The sequence below is a fragment of the Biomphalaria glabrata genome, chromosome 6 (genome assembly GCF_947242115.1).
Source record: "Biomphalaria glabrata chromosome 6, xgBioGlab47.1, whole genome shotgun sequence".
Taxonomy (NCBI): Eukaryota; Metazoa; Mollusca; class Gastropoda; family Planorbidae; genus Biomphalaria; species Biomphalaria glabrata.
The window spans coordinates 14,712,538-14,738,538 of record NC_074716.1 but is presented as its reverse complement, the minus strand read 5'-3'; the positions used below and the strand labels follow the sequence as shown (position 1 = coordinate 14,738,538).

The following is a 26,001-nucleotide window of genomic DNA, read 5'->3' as shown; positions in this document are numbered from 1 at the left end:
CCATAAAACTCCCGTTTAATTTTAGAGAGGTAGATTCACGTGGTGGCCTACTATCTCATTACTAAAGTAGCCTAGTTCATGGAACATATATGCAGGCCTCGCGGAACAGTAGGGTTCCACGGGACACAGTTTGGGAGACACTGAATTGTGGCAAAGTTCTATTTAGTTATGTTGTAGATGTTTCAGTAATAACTTCACTGACCAATTGTTGTCATTAAGGTCACATGTCCAGAACTGAACGACTCCAAATGGATAGCTCTGTGCATCTACAACGTGGTCGTCTTGAGCCCCGTCGGCGTCGTGGTTGTCATGGCAACCTCAGACAAGCCGGAAATCAACTACGCTCTGGAAGCCAGCATGGTCACGTTGATCACCGCCATGACAGAATGTTTGATCTTTGTACCCAAGGTAATATGGATATTGGAAAGTAATGTTTGATCAGGGCCGGCCTTAGGCCACTGCAACCTATGAGACCGCCATTGGGCCCCACACTTTCATAGGACCCGCGCTAATTCTAGGTGTAAATTATTAAAGTAAACCATTTTATAACTTATAACATATTTCCCGCGGCCTCTTGATTTACCAGGATTTACCATACGAAAAAGTCCTGGAAATCTACGGAAATTATTAAAATCTTTTGAAAAGTCATTAAAAATCTCCTGAAATATAGACAAAATTTTCATTTAGGGGTGTCATTCAATATGGTAAACGCCTATCCTACGCGCGATAAAAAAAAATAATACCCGTAATTGTGGCATCTGGTGAAAGAAGCTTCTCGCGCCTCAAACTAATGAATTATTTGAGTTCAACAATTCTCGAAGATAGATTGAAACATTTGGTAATTCTTGCTATTGAGCGTGATCTATGTAGGAAACAGAATTTTTATGATATACTGTATGACTTCGCTACACGCAAGACTCGTAAAGTAATTCTGTACCTAGTAAAGAATGAATAAAATGCAAAGACGAATTTATTTCCTAATACAAACACTTATAATTTCACTTATTATCCGTATGCTACCCAAACTGAGCCCCGCGCAATCTGTTTCACTTAGGGCCCCGCAATGGTTAAGTCCGGCCCTATGTTTGATAGATTGTTTGAATGATCTTTCTTTATATCCTACTCTTAAGTAAAATATTTAGATCTAGTTAAGAACTGTGTCATCGTCTTGTTATGCAGGAATGTTAGACTGGATAAACGTCGTGCAGCACCAAGCGTCCTGGTTGTGGCCATCATCAACTATGATTACCAAATTTTCATATATATATATATATATATATATATATGAGCTTATTATTGGTCGGTCGTTGACTTGTAGCACCAGATTGCTTGTGCAACTAAATCGATGTAAGCGTAGGGAGACTATTATATTTTCATTAATTGTGCAATTTGAAATAACTTCAACAACTCAAAAATACTTTCATTAGAAGATTCACAGATTTTACTTGGGGTGAAATAGTTATCTAATAATAATGAAATAAACTAATATTTAGACAAATTCTAACTCACGTGTCTCTAGATTAGTCTAGATCATCTCCGACTATATTTCATCCTTCTACACTGAACAGTCATCAACCAATCGCGTTGAACCTCCCCTCATCATTACCTAAGAAACACACACTTACCTATACATAGAGTTCATGTGTACTAAGTGGCTTGTGCCTTTTGTTTTCCTTCATATTTATTCATTCAGTGAATGATACCATAGCATATAAACCGAGAGAAATAATAACGTTAATGGTAACCGTCGGCCATAGAAGCAAATGACTTTCAGATCTGACTTCTGCCCCATTGATACTAGCAAGGTCCCAAAGGTGTCCTTAACTTGTTTACTTCACTACTTCATCTTCACCTTAGTCGAACCGTTGGGGCACCACATATGATCTGTCGACCGCCTTTCTCCTTTTCTCTCTGTCGTTTTGGCATGACAGTCTCGTCCATTCTTCGATGTTATATTCCCATCTCTTCCTCTGTCTGCCTCTCTACTACTACTAATACTACTGCTAAAAAAAATAAAGTCCTTTTATTGAGCCTAACCCTAACCCTATTTCTATGTGTCATGCAAGTGTGGCTCGGGAGAAAGTGTTCAGATTTAAATAGATGAGAGAGCGGACAACATACCAGACAAGATCCAATACTTCTCTTCTACCCTTGAGGACCAACTACATTCTACTTCATTATATTTACAGACACACAAGATCAGAGACGTAGCTAGGGTGGGAGGAGGAAGGGGGAGAATTGGAAAATCCCCCGGGCCCCCACTTGAGGGGGGGGCCAAATGAGTGTTTTTAAATTAAATATTACGCAAAATGCAGGGGCCCCCAAAGAGATCATGCCCTCCCCAGGTCGCCAAATGATGGCGAATTCCTAGCTACGCCACTGCACAAGGTTCATTATCCGACAAGCCCCTGATTAAGTTCCATATCACCTACAATTTATTTCAATATTGTTTTAAATGCATTTTCAGATAATCGCTTACAGAAACCACGATAAAACCCCTAAAGTGAATGTCAAGCGTTCATCTCAGCTCCACGACTTAGCCGTGGTTGAAAGGACAGCCTCGTCCGAAAATGGGCGCCTCTGTAGACGATGCGAGGCTTCTCTGGAGAGAGAAGAGGGCAGTGAGCAGTCGTTGACCAGTGGCGTGAATCATTCCAAGGTGTTAGACATCAGAGAGACTGACCTGATTAGTCTGAATACCAAACTGTTGTTCAGTTTGGCCCAAAATCCGAACCTGCGTAAAGTATTTAATGTGCAAGTGGATAAGGTCATAGCGGAAATTGACGGATATTAGTGTAGTGATAGAATATGTGTATGTTGATGTGTGTTTGATACACAAATTTAGTTCAGTGACTGTCTTTAGAGAAAAGTCAATTGCAAAGTCTACAGTTGAGTAAGAGCAGAATCTTTACTCTCTACTTTTTCCCTATTTTTATATTTTTTGTGACATTATTTAAATAAAATTAACTACTCTAGTTATCACGTACTACTCAATAACATTTATTACAATATTGAGTCAAAGAAATTAAAGTCTTAAAAAATAAATTTACCTGAGCCCAAATCTAAATATATTTTTATTGTACTGTGAAAAGTTTAAGGGAAATAATTCAACAAACTGCTGGATTGCTACTAAGCCGTTATTGCTCCCCTTGTATTCTTGGTAATATTTAAGATTTTAAATAAAAATAGTCACGTGGGAAAGCTTTATCCATAAGGAATTTAACGTTGCTGTATTTTTCTTTTAAAATGTTATTAGTTACTCTATATTGCATGTGTGTTGGATAATTGGAAGACCTTATTACATTCTATATTTCTGTGATTCTGTAAAAATCTAGTGACGTGATGACATGACTGGTTCCTATCAGTGGACTAAGGAAACGTCCCTCTATTCGTTATTATCAGGTCTTGGAGTACAGATAGTTATATAAAAACAAAAACCTGTGGCGATTAAAATAACATTTTGCGATGACACAAACATTGTCGCTTCCCCCCCCCCCCCCCCTTCTCAATTAAATCTTACGAGTACTTTTCATTCAAGATATAGCCCAGCGTTTCTCGAACTGTAAAGTCGCCCTACAAAAGAAAAGTGGCCAAATACTTTGTTGTATTTTAAATTAAATTTCGAAAAAATCTGTTGCATTAGCATTGTAATTGTAAACACATATTTGATTACTAATCAGCCAAAAAAAAAAAGACATTATTATCCAATGTTTATAACATTAAAGTTTCTACATCAAAATAGGACGTTTTATACTGTGGGCGATAAGTGTTACAAGACTGAGTATGAAAATTCTTTACAAGCAGACTTTTAAGATTCTAGTCCTTTTTACCTCTCAACGTTCGTAGTCCCGCTCCCAGAAGTCTTAGTGAGCATAAAGGTGTGGTCTTACAATCACTCCACAGTCTTGAATGTCTCTCACACGTCAAGCTCGTCTCACCCTTTCGAATGTATGTGTGACCTGCACTCTTTTGTTTAAGAGGAAAAATGGTGCGTTGTAGATGCCAGGATCCGCTGTTGGAATTTTTAATAAAGCTCTAGCGCTCAGACGCCTTAGCTGGCTAAGGAAGGCGCAAATGCATTTTTTTTTGTTGGTTCGAGGGAGGCACTAGTCAAAGTTTGAGAAACACTCTCTTACAAGGCAGAGCACCATGTGGTCTACTCGTAGAGTTTCCTCTACCTTAGAGCTTAACGAGAATGTCTGTAGGTTTGACATGTTTCAGATGTTGCTTCAGAATTAAAGATTATGCCTTCCTAGTCCCAACCTACCACGTGATGAGAATGAGTTTCTTCATCTAAGCCCCCATCCTACCACGTGATAAGAATGAGTTTCTTCATCCAAGCCTCCATCCTACCACGTGATAAGAATGAGTTTCTTCATCCAAGCCTCCATCCTACCACGTGATAAGAATGAGTTTCTTCATCTAAGCCTCCATCCTACCACGTGATCAGAATGAGTTTCTTCATCCAAGCCCCCATCCTACCACGTGATGAGAATGAGTTTCTTCATCTAAGCCTCCATCCTACCACGTGATCAGAATGAGTTTCTTCATCCAAGCCCTCATCCTACCACGTGATAAGAATGACAGTTTGTTCATAGCTTGCTATAGAATTACACATAGTAGAAATAGTGACAAGAATATTTTGGATCTGCATAGAAGATTTATTATTTGAATAGTCATGGTAAATTCTATTGTGGTCTGAATAGTTTCAATCTTGAGTAGCAGCCTGTCATATTGCTTGATGGTAAATGCTTGTTTATATTTATGGTACACAGAACAAATCTACAGCACAATCCTCAATGTAAGATTTAAGACACAATGATCTGACATCGACCATCTGAGAAACATACACTTCAGACACAATGATCTGACCTAGTCCATCTGAGAAACATACAGTTCAGACACAATGGATCTGACCTAGTCCATCTGAGAAACATACAATTCAGACACAATGATCTGACCTAGTCCATCTGAGAAACATACAGTTCAGACACAATGATCTGACCTAGTCCATCTGAGAAACATACAATTCAGACACAATGATCTGACCTAGTCCATCTGAGAAACATACAGTTCAGACACAATGATCTGACCTAGTCCATCTGAGAAACATACAATTCAGACACAATGATCTGACCTAGTCCATCTGAGAAACATACAGTTCAGACACAATGATCTCAAAGACATTCGTTTGAGACACTTTTTTGTATTAATTTTTAAAGATAGAAACTTTGATCATTATTTTAGCTAGTGTAGCTTTTATTGTCAAATTTGATTACAGATGTAAAGTGTTTATTTATTTATTTATGAAAGGTAAAATTCATAGATACACCACCCATACACACATATCTAAATATATTGTGAATCTCTTACTTTATTTTATCAATGTGATACCAACTTTGTATAATTGTGTGTTTTTTTCTACTGCTATATGATATATGTATATATATATATTAAATAGATATATTGTTATGTTGTTGTTTTTTTGTTAAATACATTATTTTAATGTCTTTTTTTTAAAGAAAAGAACTATGGTCCAAGTGACTTGGCAGAATTTAAGTCATTGGTTAATATGCATGACTGAATGCATGACGCGTAGGATGTAATCATCTTCTTTTTTTGAAGTAACGTCTGTATTATATAAGATAAGATAGATGTGGAAACCCAAAACAAAGTTTCTAATGAAAAGGCAATATTGTTTTTAAATATTTGCTGTAAAAATGTTTTAGAAGTATAAGAAAACATACACACACACAAACTAACATTTACAGGGAGAATAAATTAATAAATACAGTCCAGAAACTCACGAATTTTTCCTTTATTACTTGTACACAAAGTTTTGAGTTTAAAACACGAGACAATGAATGCCTGTGACAAAGCCAATTGTTTATGGATGTGAAGAAATAGCCAATAGAACATGTCTAACCGGGCCTATAGAAACAAACTAGCTTACTGTGATTCAATAAGAAACTGATGCAGCAAAGTGAAAGAGAGAAGTCAATTGGGCATCAGTTCAAGTTATTCAGTCAAATGTTTGATGAAGTGGGATGTGTGGCTTGAATTGCTTGGTTGTCCTTCATGGGGGTTCGAGTCCCGACTTAAGCTAATTTTTGTTTGATGAGAACCTAAAGCTTTTACTAAAACAAAACAATACCCACACGTCCACAAAGAGATTTAATCAGAGCACACTGGACGTGCCATAGCATGAAAGATGTGTTATTGCAGTGTTAAATAAACATAGTTTTTTTTTTAAATAAGTCATTCCAACAAAAAAAATATTAAAATTCTGATGTCAAAACAGTTCTTAACAGATACAGTCAAACTTTGACCTTAGCAAAATAAAATATTCACATACAATATCAAAATATATCAAGTCAACATTTTAACAAGCAAAATAAAAACAAAATACCTTTCAAAAAAGCGGGGAGAGCCTTATTTTAAAGGGAAGAACTCCACATTTGCAGCCATTCTCAACCTTGTTAATGCCAGATGGTCTTAAAAAAAGTCCGACTTTTTATCTAACACGTCGATTTCCTTCACAGTAGATAGAAGTTTCGAGGGGCCAATTACTACAGCACGCGGATCACTGCGAGGAAATAAGTCTGGATTAGGTCTAAATCACATTCACCATAGTCAAGCACACTGGCGGATCCAGAACTTTGGAGTGGGGGGGGGCGATTTTTTTTCAAACCCTAACCCTAACGCCCAGTAAACCCTAAGCCTATGCATAAACGTGCGTACAGCATATATATATATATATATATATATATATATATATATATATATATATTCGATATATGAGAATAAAATAAGACTGTTTCTCAATGTTCGGCAAAAAAAAAACAGTAAAAAAAAAAAACAGTCATGTTGAGGCCTTTCTCTTGCAAACTTGGGGGTCTGGGAGAGCGCTGTAAGCTTCCTCAGTGGTGTTTGGGGCGAAGCCCCGACACCCAAAAGCGTTTTCTTGCATTTTTCACTGCAGAAATGCATTCTCCTGACATCTAAAGCTCATTATTTATCAGTGGGGTTCGGGGCGAAGCCCCGACGCCAAAAGTGTGTTCTTGCATTTTTCACGGCTGAAACGCATTCTCCTGACATCTACAGCTCATTATTTATTAATGGGGTTCGGGGCAAAGCCCCGACGCCAAAAGCGTTTTCTTGCATTTTTCACGGCTGAAACGCATTCTCCTGACATCTACAGCTCATTATTTATTAGTGGGGTTCGTGGCGAAACCCGACTCCAAAAGCGTTGTCTTGCATTCTTCAATGCAGAAACGCATTCTCCTGACATCTACAGCTTATTATTCATCAGTGAGGTTCGGGGCGAAGCCTCGACGCAAAAGCGTTTTCTGGCATTCTTCACTGCAGTAACGCATTCTCCTGACCTACAGTTCATTATTCATCCTATTATAAAGGACCTTTTGAATAATGTGGAAAAATGTTCTAATATAAATGTATAGTCCCTTAATACATTGCAAATAAAACCGATTTGTTCTTTGAAAATATAAGATACCCCACATATTTAAATTAAGGCTTTGAGGATCGCCGCCGAAAAAAAATCGATTAATAATATTCAATAAAATGTAAGTATAAATTGTGAGTTAAAAGTCTAAATTTATTTAACTAGAAAAATATGAGATAGAGTAAAGGTTGGAAAAAGTGGACTAGGAAAAGATTATCTCTCATCTCAACCGTGACTGTTATATTGAAAAATTTCGTTTGAATTATAACTTTTCCAAAGCGAAGTCATTCTTAAAATAGTTATGATATATTCATGTGAAATTACACAAACTCTGTCTGGAAAGGGGAATGGCGGTAAAATGAAAACGATTAATCCTCGCTCCTTTTTATAATTTCTGCTAATGATTGGGCGACTCGATATAAGAATTTACTTTATAGCATATATAAATTATATTAGTGACATATTTTTTTAATTTTGTAATTTCTTACTATAATACAAAAAGTAAAAAGTATTGGTTTGTCCGATAGGGGGAAGGTGATTGCATGTATCGCACTTCCACCTGTTTATATTATATAGATATTCGACTAATTTTGTTCACGTACTATGATTTCTCCATAAAAGTAGGACCGCCCCCCCCCACTCTCAAATGGTTTAGATGGGAAGGGCAGTAGAGATATTCGCTCCTCCCCTTCCAATCGACCAACAGGTGAACGACATAATATAAAGACCGGTTAAAATACCAATAACAAGTTTTAATCATATAGATATTTAATTGATTCTGTTATCAAGCTCTGATTTCTACAAATAAATAGGACCGCCCCCCCACTCGAAAGTTTATGGGGGGGGGGGCGGATTGATGCCATCGCCCCCTCCCGACCCTATCAAATCGGCCAAAATACTAGAAGGGGGGGGGCGAAATAATCTAAAAATAGGTTGAAATATAAATAATTAGTATATATTATTAACATAAGTAATAAATTCGTATACAATTTGTGGGAATTCTATACTAAAATTCGTCCGCCCCCCCCTTTGGGGGGGGGGGGGAGTGTCGGCCGAGTGGGGGGGCGATCGCCCCTACCGCCCCCCCCCCTGGATCCGCTAGTGGTCAAGCATCACTCACACACTTATTTACCTCCTCCTTCACCGCAATACAAACACCAAAATAGATCTATATATTATATTTTTTAGCTCACAGTTACCACGGCACAGTATGAACAAAATGTAACACTATATTAATTACTTTGTTTAAGATGGCAATAATTGATACCAAGCATGTTCTGTCTCATCAATAAGTGTATGATAACCTGAGTAGGCGTAATTTACAACAGTTCGACATGTATTCAAATATCTTAGCGAGGTTACTGTCGCAAGAACCCATTTTAACAAAAGCAAACATAGATAGGAAACCTACTGGCACAGAGGCACTGCCAATTATATAAACGTTGAAATTCTAATCAATTGAGTATCAGAGAGAGTCAACCAAAAAAAAAAAGGTGGGGGAGGGGGGTGTCATGTAAACATTCCTTTTATCTAGAGTGTTCTCTAAATTAATCTCTAAGCTTTACTTTGTTGCTAAGTAAGCAACAGATAAAATATTGGATTGGATACGTTGTCACCAGCAGTGCAGTGTGTGAGTAAATCAAACAGATCATATTCGAAAGTAACTTTAAGACTGTGCATTGTTTAAAGACTAGCAGCCCGGCCCTCAACCTATTGACCTACTTCTGTTGAATAATTACCTATTTCCATCGCTCCTACTCCGTAAGCTATGTTTTGTCTGACAAAGTCTGTGTCTATCGAGACAGTCAACAATGTGTTCTAACTCTGCAATCACAACTGCTAACATGTTATTTAAACGGACGTGCTGTCTGATAAGTAGGAACGCCCACTTCGGATAACGCCCACTTTTGCTTTCAAAGGATGTGTAACGGGTAGGTTACTAGATCCTGTCAATATCGATTACTAATGACTAATTCCTATTTAGGAATTCGAACATGACTTTTTGTTTTCTAAATATCTCTTTATTATATCAATGATTTTATAGTATATGTTGCCCAAATATTGTGACTATATATTTTTCTCTTTAGATAGTAATTATTGAATGATGTATGGTATGTTCCTTTACCCATCAAAACTTGTAAATATTTAAGTTTCCATGTACTCAAAGCGTTGGAGAGGAATTAATCGTAGCCTACTGTGTTCAATTAACACTTATATAGAAATAGATTGGAAAATTCGTGTCCATCTTTGCTTCAGTCTGCTTGAAAGACATAAACATAAAAAACAACCTTAAATGTTTTTAATTAATTAAAATGAGTCAAGTCGTTTTTGGGGGTACATTTGTTACCAGATCTCCGCTCCCCCATACCAAATAGATTTACTTGCGAGATTTGAAACCTCTTTTCCAATTCAATCTATCAACCACCTTTCTCCCCATAAGGAACACTATTGTGAGTGTCTTCGAACCTCCGGCTAATATGAATTAAATTAAACACCATTCGCTTTCAAATTATCGAAGACATTAAATATCTTAGACAGAAATACATTATAAAATTCCTAAGTCAGAAATCGCTACATCAAGCCTCATTATATCAAACTTGCATATAGCGAAGTCCCGGTTATTATAAAGTGCACATCGAGTCCCAGTTGGACTCATGGTATATCTATCGTTCGGTATACAAACACAATTCTCATCTATTTATTTGTTTTAATGAGGTCTTGCTGCATACATTAGAAGAAAGTCGAAGAATAATAACAGCGAGTCTCATTGCCACAAAGTGGGACTCGATGTACCGCAAGTCAACTACAGTACATTAACACTAGTGGCGACTTATGGTTTCTGCAATGAGTTTGATATTGAGAACACTGAACTGATTAAAATGTTGAACTCTTCAAGTGGGGAGAAATGTTCTGATTTGACCCATATATTTTATTTGTTATTATGACGCACGGAAAACTTCAGGAAATTGATATATTTTTTCTAGAAGGATGCAGGAACCCCAGGTGTTCACATTCGTCATCGTTAGGGGGGAGGGGGGGGGGAAGTTAGATCGCTGTGGTGTGGTGGTAAGACGTCTGCTGCATTAGTTTTGCAAAAGAAAGACTGCTACACTGCTACACTGCAGCTTGGGCCAGAGGAATCAATCTCTCGTTCCATACAGGGTGGCTGCCCCTATTTTCCTGCCTAATTATTGTAATGTCGTTGATTCTCAAATGTTATTCAAATTAAGCTATTCATTAAATCAGAATAATTATATCTTAAACGTCTGTTTTTGGCATACATGGGGGGGGGAGGGGGAGTATGCTGCTTAAAGAACGTATACACATCAATGAATAAAACATATTGCATAAAACAAAAATGATTACGAGACTGATTCACCAGATAGTCCTACACAAGCCATTTTAATCTATAGGTGGTGACATTCAACAAAGTTAGCTTGGCTTTTACCTATTTTGATATTATTAGTATTTAAATATCACCCCAAATGATAATTTTAAAATAATGAGTAACAGAATTGGTCAGATTCGATCTTCTTTTCTTTTTTTTTATTTTTATTATTATTGAAACTAACAATTAGGCCTATCACATGAATACTAAAATAAATTATCATGTAAATGCCAATCAATAATAAGAAACTGTATACAATTATTAGCCAACTACCAAAGAACTAAGTGATGACCACGTCAAGGCTATCACGTTAATACAATTGTTAATATCAAAAGTTTTGTTTCCTTGTACAACAAAAAATCAACTTTATTTTGCATACTGCAACATCAACACAAATGTTTTATTTACAGTTACAGACCTTTGTAACTTATTTTACAAACCAGGAGCATTTATGTTTTACAAAGCTTATATCAAAGCTTATATCAAAGCTTATATCAAAGCTTATATCAAAGCTTATATCAAAGCTTATATCAACTCTGTCTGTCTGGTAAAAAGTTTGTACACGTTATTGCTCCCACACCCATTCTCGGATCAGGTTGAAGCTTTGCAAAATTATTTATTGGCATAGACAAGACATGTGGCGCGGTGGCTGAGTGGTTAAGCGCTTGGCTTCCTAACCTGGCGTTCAGGGTTCGAATCTCGGTGAAGAATGGGATTTTGAGATTCGAGATTTTTAGGGTGCCCCTTAGTCCAGCCTACTCTAATAGGTACCTGACTTAAGCTGGGAAAGTAAAGGCGGTTGGTAACCTGCTCGTTAACCGTTGGCCATAGAAACAGATGACCTTAACATCATCTGCCCCATAGATCGCAAGGTCTGAAAGGGGAAACTTTTTTTTATATTCAAGAAAAACTATTTAAAAAATTAACCAATCAGTCAATTAATTACTAGTAATTAATTATTTTGTTTGATACCAACAAGGGAAATTAATCCCTCGGCATTCACAGATACGTCTAAATATGTAGAGTATCGTCCCCTTAGAAAATTGAACACGTTAGTTCTCTCACACCCATTGCCGAATCAAGTTGAAACTTTAAACGATGATTTATTGTACCTAAAAAAACATGAATCAATTAAAAATTAACCAGTTAGTCAATTATTGATAATTAATCATTTTGTTTGATACTGAATAATGAAAATAACTTCTATAATTTGAGAGATATAGTTGTAAGTGCGAAGTCCTTCCCCTTAGGTAAGCCCTTTTAAAAAAAAAAAAGAAGGATTTCTTTTATCTTCCTTGTTCTTTCTGTGTTTTATGCAGGCTGTCGTTGGTTTTGAAGATCGAGAAGGAGAAACTAGAGCAAACATTGTAAATAAATACTTTGACCACCATATTTGCCTAAAAAACTTTGCATTACTGGTTCATTACATCAATGGATTCAGATCTGGGCAGAACAAACTGTAATTATCAATGGCTCCAAATCAACACCAATAACACTTAACTCAGGTGTAGCTCAAGAAACAGTCTTAGGTTCACTACTATTTACATGCCCTAACCCTGCTATTTAATCATTATCGCCGCCAGATTCTGAACAGGAATGTGATAACAGACTGCATCAACTCGTATCAAATAAACGATAAAACGTTGAAACAGATCCACACCTCTCCGCCGTCCATAGTTAGTGTTTATCTCAATCATCTCGTTCTAGCCAGACATACAGAAAGGTAAACATCGTACCATTCAATACCATTCCACAAAATAACACCAACTTATAGAACAACCGAGATTCTGGACGTTGTAGTTGAAACTGTTGTTTAGTGTTCTTTGGTTATTGACACAGTAAATATTCAGTTGTAGAGTTTAAGTATTTATCTGCTGGTAAGTGTTCACATTGTACGATCGTATCACTAGTTACTAGTTGTAATTGAATATATGTATATTTTAGTGTTATCTTTTGGATGGAATGTGTATTTATCAATAGTTCCTGAAGTCTCTACTTACAGTGCCTTGTTTGAAAATGAAGAAGTTTAATATACAGAGAGGTGGGTTTTTTTTTTAAGCGGCCCCAGTAAGGGGAAAAGCCGCTATTAGGTTTGATAGGTTAGATTTGTCCTCCTTTAAATTTACCTGTCCGACCTTCCCACAATGCCGCATATTAATATCTTAGTATTGCAACACCACTGGACCATCGCCCATCGCATCCGACATGGCGGCATCTTCAATCACCGTGTCAAGACCTCCATATTGAGCAATGTGTCAGGTCAACACAGGTGGTTCAGTTTAATATAGTGTTAGAAGAATGTATAGAATATCTTCATAATGTCAGTGATTCTCTACGTGAATAAGGACCAAGTGAAAAGATCTAGATCTAAATGGTGTGTTTGATACAGTTGAAGAATTGTTCCATTTAAACTCTAAAACATTTTATATTTTTTCTGTTTAAAATGTAGGTGACAGAGACATTTTGAAAATGGCAATGGACAGAATACTAAAAGACTTAAAAGAACCAATGGATAAAAGTTTCATTTCAAGGAATGGTTAGGATTCACTTCAAGAGATTATCGGCAGAGATCAACTCGACAAGTGAAAGGTACATAACTGACATTGATTCCAAATAAATTATGGCAACCATCTTAATTCGAAGCTTTGCTTTGAGTCTATTTCTGGTGTGTTCGTTTTCTAAAAGTATCTATCACCGCTCGGATGTAAGGAACCTTGTCACTTGCTATTCCGTGTTGTCAGAGAGACTTGGCAGCGTAACGTTAGACTTGAGAAAACGTAATCACGATCAGTGTGTTTGGGAAATAAATGTGGAGTCAGCAATCTCACTCAGTGTGTACATTCGATCTCTCGGGAGAATGGCGTCATCGAAATTTGTGGACGTTTCTCTTTACAACCAGCACCCGGCCACGACGAATCAAATTCCTCTTTTAGTTTGGAAAGGCAAAGAGGAGATTGACTTTGCTGAAACATTTGATACAAGTCAGTTGTGGATAGTCGTACACTGTTCAAATGCAGAAGCTGCGGAGTTTAACATTGTTTTGGACTATGTCGCGCATACAGTAAACAATATCAGCACATGTACTTTAAATTTAGATACGCACTCCATATCTGGGAGGCTAAATTTCAAAAGTTCGTCTTTGGGGTCAAAAGCTCGATTGAAATGCCACCCAGGGTATATAATGATAAATGGTAATGGTGATTTGGAATGTAAGGTTGAAAATGGTCAGTTGGTTTGGTCAGGGGACAACGCTATTTGTGATAGCGGATGTAAGCACCCAAGGTCTGTCCAGCACGCTACCTATGAGATCGAATATTCCAAAGCATACATTGATATGCCACATGGTGGAAAAAGTAGTTCCGTCGTAAAATATTCATGCAGCAGCTTGTACCAAATGATAGGAGAAGGAGTCACTCGTTGCCAGCATGACATCAATGGTCTTCCTAAATGGTCTCACCCTCCGCCATTGTGTCTAGAACAAGACTGCTCCAGTACGTATACCCTCACCTCTAAGGCCGGTACAATTTTCAGCCCTAAGTCTACAGGAGGTGGTCTGAAAGGAGGATCTCTGAACTGCAAGTGGGAGATTCTGGCCCACAACAGTGACATCAGTGTCAAGGTCATGTATTCTGACCTTCCATTGGGCGACGGGGTTAATCTCGTAGTATCAGACGCAGAGTCTCGACCCTTGCTTACGTTGTCTGGAACAACTTCCGGTGTTCGAAATGTCAGAAGCGGCTCTTTGAAACTAACCGTCATGTACATCGGACCCAAGGAGGACGTCGAAAATCACCCTGGATTTCTTCTGGAATATTTACTTGTACCTCAGAAAGCCAGAAACAGACGCGCGATAGAAGCCTTGGCAGGTCCCAGTAGTACTGACTTAAGCACTGTCAGCACAGATGTAACTACAGATGATGTTTCTGCGGGCCAAGAATCTACATTTTCAACGGTTAGTTTTAATTTACTATCTATTCATCTAACTTAACTGGTGCATAATAGGTAAGGGCTTCATCCTATCAACATAGTCAACTCTATCAGCATAGTCAACTCTATCAACATAGTCAACTCTATCTACATAGTCAACTACTGTCTTTGTGGCGCTAATGCACTATGGGAAAGAAGGACACTTATGTCAAGCCCTACTTAAATTTAGAAATATTCGACCTACTTAACCGACTAACTTTAGAAATATTAACCTACATAACCCACTAAATTTAGAAATAGTTGACCAACTTAGCCGACTAAACTAAGAAAAAATTGGCCTACTTAACCAACTAAATTTAGAAATATTAATCTACATAACCCACTAAACATAGAAATAGTTGACCTACTTAACCGAATAAATTTAGAAATAGTTGACCTACTTAACTGAGTAAATCGGTACCATCAGGCCTATTAAGTTTGTGTTTGATCTAATGTTCGAGATGAACCATAGTCGCTCTACGATTGAAGGAGGCCAACCATATAAAGCAAATGTGAGGAGTATGTATGTATGTCCCGAAAAGAAATCAAAACCGTTTGACCAATCTTAATAAAATTTGAAATGAATGTTCTTAGATTACGGTGAAGAAACTAGTATGTTAAATATCTCCCACAACAAGAAGGCCCTAAAAATTAAAAAACAAATAAAACATGGTTACAAAAACAGTTTGTGTGGAAACACAAACTCAAAATCGGCCCCCAAAGTGATCCACCTAGGCAGGTAAAAGGCAGGTTTCAATATTTTCAGAAAGATTATCAGAATGAAATTCTACCAAAGGCAATGGAGAATGGAGAAAGAAGGTTGGCAGATCTTGTGTGGCGCCACAACGGTTCAGCAGACCAAGGGATAGGTGAAAGTGAATGTGGAGTAAAATATGAATATGGCCTAACTGATGTCTTATAATGATTATCTTATTGTTTTGTAAAGGGTCAATCTCTTATTCAAAGCCTCAAGAAAAAAAAAAAACATTTCCGTAAGAAAAAAAAATTATTTTAGTTTAGTGTTCTGTATTAATTTTAGAAGTCTACCCCTCACAAGATAATATGAAAAACTACTTATTAATTGTTGTTTTAAATAATATTCCACTTATATGAATAATAAATAGATTCTTTTCTCTTTAAAAAATACACAGTTTTTTTTTTGTAAATGTAGTAGGTAGTATGAAAGAACTTAGCAATACAATTGTAAAAAAAATATTTTTTGACAAAACATCGAAAACCATTTGTATAAAAGTGTTAAAAATATTTGTTTGTTACTATTAATAGTGAATAGTTGTAAATATGGTGCATTTTTATGAAAACAATGCTTGCATAATTGATTTTAAAAATTAGATTTTTCGCTTTCAGAAAAGGAAAAAAGTAGCCGTTGCATCAGAACTTTGAATGAAATAGAATACTATGATGTCGTATTTTCAATATCTTTTCTAGTTTACGACATCTAAACGGGACGGACGGACAGACAGAACACACAAAACTAATAGCGTCTCTTTCCCTTTCGGGGGCCGCTAATAAAATACCTAAATTTATCTCTATTGAAGAACGCAACTTTTTATCAAATCGGGTCAACATTTTTCACAGTATTTTATATTAGCTATGCAAGGGAACATGGCGCTAGATCAGTGATACACAAACTAAGGCCCGCGGGTCATATCTGGCTAGTTTCCAATAAACAAGTTAAAAGCCCAATGGCTTTTTTTTTTGGACAAACCTATTCATTAAATGAATCTTTTTTTTAAGTAGTAAAAACAAGGAGTAAAGGGAAAAAAGAAAACGTAACAGACAAAATAAAATGTCTCATAGATAGTTCATTGGAACTCATGTTGGGCAGTTGAAACACAGTAATCAGAGGTAGGCCTAGTTCTATTAGTTCCTGGGCTTAAACCAAACTCTTTGCTGTGAGCAGGTCAGGCAGGCGCGAGTGTGGAGACCTTTTCTCAGCTGCTCAACATTAAATTCTATACAACAGTAGGCAGATGTTTGCGCTACTGGGTGGGCTCAATCTGTGCACCTCGGTATGGTGACCAAGGGGCTAGAGTCACCTAAGTAACCAGACAACTAACTATACTAACTTAACTAAATGAAAACAAGATAACAAACTTTAGTTTACGATAAATAAAACAAAAAGAAACTTTATTTACATACAAAAATAAATCAATAATAAAATATAATATATACACTAACTTGACTAATCACTACTACTGAACCCATCAACTAACTAAAACCCTCTAAATCTACACCACTAAAAACACTAACAAACTAACCAAACCAACTATCTAACTAAATCACTACAACTACTACCCTAGACCTAGATCGACAAACAAACTACAATAAACTAGTCTAGATCTACAATATCCTACTACTACAACCAACCCATAACTAAAACAAGAACATCTTAGCCTTAGTACACTTACTATTAGTATTCACTAAGAACAGAAACAGACTATAACTTATAACTAAACCACTAATAAGGCAACACTACAGAAACAAAATAACACTAGCTTCCCTAGAATTAGAATAGTTCTACAACAGCAGTTATAAGCAGCAGCTATTTCAGCAGAGTAATTGCAGCAGCTAAAAGCAGTAACAATAGCCTGCAATACATAAATGCAAAACTATATTATATTCTATTAGGACTGATGGACGCCGCCATCTTCAATAGAAATTGTTTTCCTATTCGCCACACTGCACTTCAGATTTAACCCTTTTACATCAGAATGTGATGCAGAGGCCCTGCATATTTGAATGATGTAACTAGGAGGAGAATGCAATGTAGATGAAATAATTGGTCATGAAAATAAATTGTATATATATAGCTCCTCCTTCGTGATCGAAGATGAGCACATTTCTCATTTCCTATGGACTCGAAGGTGACTGTAAAGTCCAATCCTCCCTATAAAAAAGCCGGCCGAATACGTGGCATGGGTGGGTTTGGTCAGTTGCAGATAGGCCTGCTTCTTTTCTCAGCTTTTTGTTGGTTCGGCGCTCTTTCACCCTGGCCACTCTTCTTGCTTCAAATCTTGAGACTCCGAGACTCACAGCTTCACGCCATATATATAATACGTCAGAATATCATTATCAGCCTGATGGGCGCAAAAAATGTAAAGAATATGTTTAATTGTTTTATATCTAAAATCCTTCTTTTAATTAACCTATTATATATTGCCTATTTAAACTACACTATCATTCGGTAGTTCAACCCACCTAATCAATCCACTTATACATATCATATACATATCTTATCTTATAAATAACTGATGTGCCTTGAGAAGAGAAGATAATTACGTCCTACGTGCATCCAGGTATCAATCTAGTTGTGATCATGTCAGATGAGATCTAAATGAAGATTAAATAAATTATGGCTTTTATATAGCGCTACTTTCATGCTTATAGCATGCTCAGAGCGCTATGGTCCAATCTCATTTGTGCACCAGTGGGGGGAGGAGGTATCTAGGAGTAGGTTTTCCGTGCTGCGCTCAGTAAACACAACTCTGCTCGAGTTGGGGGTCGAGCCTCGAACCCCTTTCATAGGTAGCCAAGGCAAGCCAAGTTCAAGCGCACTTAGCCTCTCGACCACATAATGTTGTAAACAATGTAACTTTTGAAAACTACTTCAAGTGTTTTGTTGTTAGAATTTAATCTACCCCCCCCCCCCCAATACCTTTGCCAAAGGCAGTCTTTTATTGGTGAGCTAAAAGATGGTCGACGTAACAGAGGCGCCCCACGGAAACGCTTTAAAAGACCATCTTAGGCGCCAACTTGCCTTAGCTGACATAGAAGAGAGCACCTGGTTGCATGCGGCCTCAGAGCGAGACAGCTGGAAATCACTCACAAACGCCGCGGGATACACATTTGAGACTAAAAGAAAATCCGCACGCTGACGGCGAAAAGAAAATTTTAATCGACCACCGGCTGACAATGGTTATACTTGCCCTGGATGTGGCAAAATATGTAGGTCACAGCTGGGGCTGCGTATCTACGTGAAATACTGCATTCCTTATTAATCTCCGGACTCGAAGACAAGCCTTATTATTATTTAATCTACGAAACAAATAATTTACATTTTCTTACCCTATAATAATCAAACAAGAAATTAACGGAAAAAAAACTCATGTTGTTAACTGTATGATTGAACACAACGATGTTAACGATGTTAAATTTACCAATCGCCCTTTAATACAAGTCTTAAAATTAGTATAAACATAGCGAATAAAAACAAAAAAGAAAGGAAATAATTAAAAACCTGATTACAGATAGAGTCTGTGTTATCACACAAACTCTGGCGGACTCCGACTGGTCCGCCTTACAACTTTCGACATTTTAAGAACGAATATCAAAACCTTTGAATTTCATGCTACCTACATAATAGTTATTTAAAGCATGATAACCAGCGATCACTCAAACCTAATGGACAAGGTCCTGCTTGTCGCCTGTCTAAATACGGCCTGCGTGAGCATTGCTTTTCTACGTGTAAATACAGAGATAGAAAGTTATGGTAACATTGAAGTCCTGGTGAGTGTGTACTATTGACGGATAGTTGATGACCTTTGGACGTGGGGTTAATGGCTTTAAATGATCTAAAATATTATGATATCTGATTTTCATTATCTTTTCTAGTTTCTAAATGGGACGGACAGACCACACAAAACAAATTGCGGCTATTTCTTTTTCGGGGGTCGCTACAAATCACTATAGAAGTTCAGATGGAGCCTGAAATCTTTTATGTCGTATGTCACTAATAAAACACTAGTTTCTCAGAGGCTACAGTGTCAAACTTGGGTTTCTGTTAGATAGCCTACATTGGAAATATTGTATCCTCATATCCTTAGAACTAGGTAGCTGAGTGGCAGATCCCTTGGGGTCTCTTTAAGCAGTAAATGAACTACCCCTACAATGTTTAGGTTCGTCCACTTTCATGAGAAATGAGCGTGTAGGTTGAATGAGTGTGTGAGTTGTATTGAGCTTATAATCTCATTTACTTTATTAGTACATCACTTCCAGTCATTCTATTACATCATCATCCATCTTTTACTTTGTATTTGTTTTGATTTTAATGACTTCTTAGTAGTCTTAACTTTATGATCGTGTGACTTAGATATGATGCTTTTTCTCTCTTTACAGATACTACAGATTTCAGCAGTGCCTACTCAGACAACACCCGTTGTCTCACCCAGTACTTCCGTTGTACAGTCTCCCATGACAACCCAGGCCAACTCACCAAGTACTTCAACACAACAGCCTTTTATTGCGCCCTTAACGACCTCTACTATTTCACCCGCATTACAGACTTCTGATACACCATCGTTCCAAACTGATGTTTTAGAGACCACCAATAAGCGCACTGACATTATACAACCAACTGAATACATCCCAGACATTACTGCTTTAGTAAATAACGATTCGTCTTCACCACTCTTTCTCTCTAGTTCGACGACGGTAGAAACCAATAGTACAGACAACACAATACTTATTAACACGGGCGCGGTCATTTTGGCTGACATAAATACCACTCTGGCTACTGAAAATTCAGAAAGCTCCGGTGACGGCTGGAAAATTGCATTGGGAATAATAATGTCTATCATTGGCATCTGTTTGATCGCATTGGGTGGCTACATTTTCTACAGGAAGAGATACCCTGTCAGGATGATCATTGGAAGGGAATTCGGCAAGTTCAGCAACCCGATCTACGACCGCAGCAGACGACCAGTCAGTCTAGTTGTGGAGGATGCGGATGAATATTTTGCGAGGAATACAGGCGCAGTTACTCCTGACGATCTGAACCCAGTGAATCAAAATTTTCACTACGTTAACCAGGCCTTTGTTAACGAGGAGGATGATGAAGAAAAAGACCGAAAATTTATCCAAAAGAAGCAATGGATGTTTTCTAAACAGGACGAGACCCTCTCTTCTAGGCCGCTGTCGGAGATCACATTAAGCTCCTATAGTTCTGAGGGAAATGATAATTCTGACGGGAAACCACCTCCGAAGTCGGACAGCACCGATTCCATGGACAAAGAAATGGAGCGTCTACTGTCCAAGCAGCAGCGTACTCCTAGAATAAAGCCAAAACGAAAGAAACTGCAGGCTCGTTTATCGAGTTCAAGTATTGAGACATTAAGTGACACCGCGTCGATATCAGAATCTTTAGACCTCCAAGAAGGGCAGTTGAGCAGCATTGACACGGCTAGTCAAGATCATGAGATAACATCAGAAACATACAACCAGAAACTAGAAGAAAGTAACGATACAGCAGAGTCTAACATAAACAAGGGAAGCAACTATATGAGAATAGTGAAACTAATTTTTGAACAGCCGAGCTTTGAGGAAGTATGTGCCGAGGCAAGGTCGAGGTCAAGGTCGCTAACTTTCGAACCGAATTTACCAGAAAAAAGAATGAGAAGCTACAGTGTTGACCCATTTAAATCTGCCCGCAAGTCGTCGTTTACTGGTGCGCCAGAAAATGTCCAAACAGTCCTCGAAGATATCCACCAAGTAACAGTTGAGATGCTGGGGAGGTCAACTACCTCTATCTCTTCCATCATAAGCGAAAGCTCGATCATTGATGAAAGCATGCTGGAAGGTCTTCCAGAAACTGCTAGAGAACGATGCTTATCCATGACATCACAGAACAGCAATCGACATCTGGTCACTGATTTAGATACAGATAGCATCGGAGGAAGTAGCCATAAGAGTGACCTGAACACAAATGACTCCCCGTTGTCCGAATCTAAGCAAAGTGTGGAGGATACCTTAAGGTTGCAAATAACGTCAGAAAATATGAATGGCTCTATAGTCAATGACATTAGTAGAGATGAAGACTTTACTGAAGAAGATGAAGATGAAGAAGAAGATGTGGCGCCCTGTCTTACTGAAAGAACGGACTATGAATCTGCTGACGTGCAAAAAATGCCGTCACTTGATGACATGGAGGTGCCAGAAACATCTAAGTTAGTTCAGATTGATGAGGTAGATGATGAGAAGTATCACCTAGAAAAACAATATTCTATAGATTTGTCCATTAGTTCACGAAGCAGCAGTCTCTCTGTGTCCAGTGGTCAGTCAGTGTCCACGATAACTGACTCTGAAAGTGGTGATCACATGTCGTACAGCTTTGAAAATACCGGACTGACAGGCGCAATAGAAACTGAAAGAAATGAATCACAACAAATAGTTGAAGAAACAAGTTCTGTATTACTCCCAGAGCGAGAACCTGTACATGTGTCTTTCTCTGAATTGCCTCCACCACTTTCACCCTCACCAATTCCTTCAACTGAAGATTCTGTGGTTTTCAACCGTTTTCTTTCAAGTGAACTAGCTCCGGAAATTTCTGCAAAGATTCCGTCAATCACAAGGCTGGAAATTTCAGAAAGTTCAAGCGACACTTCTGACGTAGAAAGGCCTCGAGTGACACTCTCTCCCACTGCAGTACAAATGGAGCAGTCTCTAGACAGCCTCTCATCTAGCGACGACGAAGACGCTGCTCACAAGAGGGCAAAGCTGACAGTCGAAGACATTGCCGATGTTCTGGATGTCATCAGCGACTCTGAGAGCGGGACTCATGAGGAGATAAAAGTTTCCAAACCAACGGATGCAAACGCTGACATCTACGCTGACATCGTAGAGAATGACGCATTGATTCTCCAGAGCGATGCGAGTGTGGATGACATTGATGTATAAAAGCTTCACTTTATCTAGACCACCGGTTTATTGTTTTTAAATTGTTTGTATAAACAACAAATTGTATAAATTTATTAGTGAAGCAGAAACAATTTTTTTTTGAAGTTTGGAACAATTCATAACTACATCTCCATCATATAATTTTCAAATGTTTTATACAATCATTTACAGATTTTATATCTCCTAGCTTCTGACACATTAACCTGCCATCTTCATAATAAGCTGTGCTTTAACAGATTGTTGGATTAAATTATAACAAAATACTCCGAGAACTCCTATTAGAAAATTTAATGTGGCCAATTTTTTAAAATATATTTATAGTGTTGTCATTGTATTGTAGGCCCTACGCTTGCCAAATATTTAAAAATCTTTTTTTTAGATTAACTTTTTAAAAAATATTGATCTTAGAAGTTCCTAATAGATGTGTATAATACAACAATTGGTAGAGAATAAGAAAGTAATTACTGTATGTCTATATAGAGGCTGGTGGATGGCGAGTCAGTACAAATGATGGTCTGGCAATGAAATGGTTCTTTTGAATTCTGTGAAGACATTTAAGTCATTGTGCTAGCCACGCTACGCCTTTGGGAAGAGTTGATCACGAGAAGAATGGTGTAATGTGGGCTACTTCTTCTTCACTGTGAATAGATTGAGATAGTTAAAATATAGTTCCACGGTGAAACATTTCTTTAACTTCATCCTAGTCTTTAGTTCTTTCAGTGTGTGAGGGAAGGGGGGTGAGGGTCTACAGACTTCATCAACCCAGTGCGTACATTTTCTAAAGTAAAAAATCAGCCACTGAAATGTTTCTAAGAGATCGATTTAAAAAAAAAACAGTTTCTCTGTTTACAAGGAATTTTTTGAAGTTTTATTCTTGTTTACAAAACAGACGAACAAAATGTAAAAAAAGGGAGTGAAGGGAGAGAGAAGGAAAAAAAATAAGGAGGAAACAAAGGGGGGGGGGTAAATTTAATTAAACGATTTTTAAAAAGTGATTTTCAATTTCTTGAGTCCAAACCTCTCTCTCTCTTACTCTCTCTCTTAGAAAGTTATTTCATTTTGCGTAATTCCAACTCTCGAACTAGTCAAACACACACACGCACATGTTAGAAAGCAGCATCGGCTGACCACTGTGGTGAGTGCTGACTAGATCTAAATCTCCTTAGGTCAGTAGCAAGCCTACTGAGACGAAGTGCCATACATACTGCCGGCTAGTGGCACAAAATGTAGGCCTACTCTGTAGATTATTGTGTGAATGGCCAACTGGCATAGTGCAATATTTTTTGTTTACTACTTTGTGCTGTTAGATCATTTCATGCTTTTATACAACGAAATCGTAAACATTTATTTGCTGTGTTATTTTTCTATTTATTTATTGACACATGTGACCTGAATTAAAGGTGTTTTGTATTTTTTATTTTGCTTTATGCACAGTTTTTGTGTGCATTTTTATTTTGTGTTGGTAAACTTTCAATGGTAAAGAAACACTTTTAAATCATTATCTAAATATGAAGAATTTCAACGGAATGCAATCATCTTTTTAAAAAAAAAAAATCAAAATCAAATTCAACTCTCAAACTTGTTTGTTTCCAGCCTGACTATGTCTAGACGTGTATGTTGTGTACTTTTTTATATATATATTTTTTTAATATTTTTTCAGCCATACTAATATTGAATAAATGTTACATACACAATAAAAATAAAGATTTTCTGTTTGATGCCAACATGAAGCCATGATCTTATCTTCTTGTCGTATAAAATACAGATGCACCAATCAGAGCACATATCTCGTATGGAGTTGAGCGTGTACCACAGGCAATCTTTTTCGTGAAGATTAGAGAAGTCTTTCAAAAGCTCCGCCCCTAAAGAAAAGCTGCCTCTGAAGACGTTCATAGACAATGAAAAAAAAACAACCCAGGATCTACTTTGAGTCCGGCATGGGAACTGGATATCTGCATCCAATTTAAAAAAACGAAAAAAAAAAAAAAGAAACACAGCTAGTCTAGTAACAACCAGAAGCTCTATTCGCTTTCTTAAAGAAATAGCTAGATTGCGTTACCCCCAGAAACACTATTCCCTTTCTTAAACTTTGGGTTGAAGATACTGCCTTATTTTTTTATTTTTTAGTATCCTATTATTTTTTTTTAAATAAGTTAATATTCAATCTGATTTGAAAAGGGGAAACAAAATGTATTGTAGTCCTACAATGCTCACAGATACATTTTACCATGATGTGGAAGGTCATCAAGACTGCCCTACGGTTACTAACAAGAATCTACATTGGTGTAGCTCAAGTGGTAAATGCGGTTGGTCGTTGTGCTGACAACATGACACCCTCGTAAACCGTGGGCCTCAAAAACATCATCTGCCCTATAGACCGTGTGGTCTGAAAAGAGAAGTTACTTTACTTACTACGCCCTAATCCCACTATAGGATTTAGACTAGTTTGTAAACTCATGTACAGGCAAGTATTTGAAATAAATAAGCCAATATTTTGTAGGCCTATTGTCAAATCATGTGTTACGGTCAGATGCTGATGGATCAGTTTCACAACTATTCGATTTAAAAACGATCTAGATCTAGTATATCACATCAACTTATGTTTTCTATTTCTCTCTCTCTTTTTTAAATCATCAATATCCCTTTACGACTTTATAAGCATAAAAGCCTTCACAAACAGTACACCACTCTTTGATAATGTGGCTGGGTCAAAACTTGTATATTATTATTATTATTATAGCTTTTATATAGCGCCACTTTCATGCTTATAGCATGCTCAGAGCGCTTTTGGTCCAATCTCATTTGTGGACCGGTGGGGGGGAGGGGGTATCTAGGAGTTGGTTTTCCGTGCTGCCTTTAGGCGCTCAGTAAACACAACTCTGCCCGAGTCGGGTGTCGAACCTCGAGCCCCCTTCTAGGTAGTCAAGCCAAGCCAAGTTCAAGCGCACTTGGCCTCTCGACCACGCTTTATGTCATAAAATCACTTAAAACATATCCATAAGACCCACTGTATGACACTTCTTTGTAGGCAGCTTGTGTCTTATCCTATTCTAGGATTGGGACCCAAACCGAAAGAGATACACAGCTGTGGTCACAGATTGGGCATATGTAATCACCAGGCGTCGTTGCATTTTCACCCTTCTTTCTGCTGCTGTTGTGTATGTCATCTGCAATCCGATACCTTTCCTTTATGCTCTCTCTCCATGTGGATCTATCCAGCGCCATATTTTCCCAGCTGCTAGTGTCGATTTTGAAGAGCTTCTGTCAAGTGGGCGACCAGCGACTCTCCTGCCTTCTGTTAGATCGCCATACAGAATATCTTGTGGAAGTAGACCTACTGGCATTCTACAAACGTGGCCAAGCCAGCCAAGGCGTCTGCTGCTGATAACATAGCGGATGTCCTGGCACCCTGCTCTTCGTAGAGCTTCCTCATTGGTTATTTTATCTTGCAACCTAATTTTAAAGATCCGCCTTAGGCATCGGAGGTGGAAGA

The 26,001-nt window shown here is 37.7% G+C and overlaps 2 protein-coding genes across 4 annotated transcripts in view; both read left to right on the top strand.

Annotated features, from left to right (window-relative positions):
* Positions 1 to 3,466, top strand: part of LOC106074840 (gamma-aminobutyric acid type B receptor subunit 1-like) — a 37,450-nt gene extending 33,984 nt beyond the window's left edge. The window contains exons 16-17 of the mRNA XM_056032223.1: positions 220 to 408; positions 2,468 to 3,466. Of these exons, the coding sequence (XP_055888198.1) occupies positions 220 to 408; positions 2,468 to 2,794 (516 nt within the window). The 3' untranslated portion in view covers positions 2,795 to 3,466. The remainder of the gene's footprint in view (positions 1 to 219; positions 409 to 2,467) is intronic.
* Positions 3,467 to 9,268: 5,802 nt separating this feature from the next.
* On the top strand, positions 9,269 to 24,238 carry LOC106052653 (uncharacterized). 3 transcript variants are annotated; one of them, XM_013208082.2, is made up of 3 exons: positions 9,269 to 9,393; positions 13,300 to 14,802; positions 19,953 to 24,238. In XM_013208082.2, exons 2-3 carry the CDS (start codon positions 13,471 to 13,473, stop codon positions 22,506 to 22,508), a joined length of 3,888 nt encoding a protein of 1,295 aa, XP_013063536.1. In that variant the 5' UTR covers positions 9,269 to 9,393; positions 13,300 to 13,470; the 3' UTR covers positions 22,509 to 24,238. The 3 variants fall into 3 exon arrangements, with proteins under 3 accessions (XP_013063536.1, XP_013063535.1, XP_055888960.1); XM_013208081.2 differs by lacking the exon at positions 9,269 to 9,393 and adding an exon at positions 12,433 to 12,727; XM_056032985.1 differs by lacking the exon at positions 9,269 to 9,393 and adding an exon at positions 12,436 to 12,573.
* The last annotated feature ends 1,763 nt before the right edge of the window (positions 24,239 to 26,001 follow it).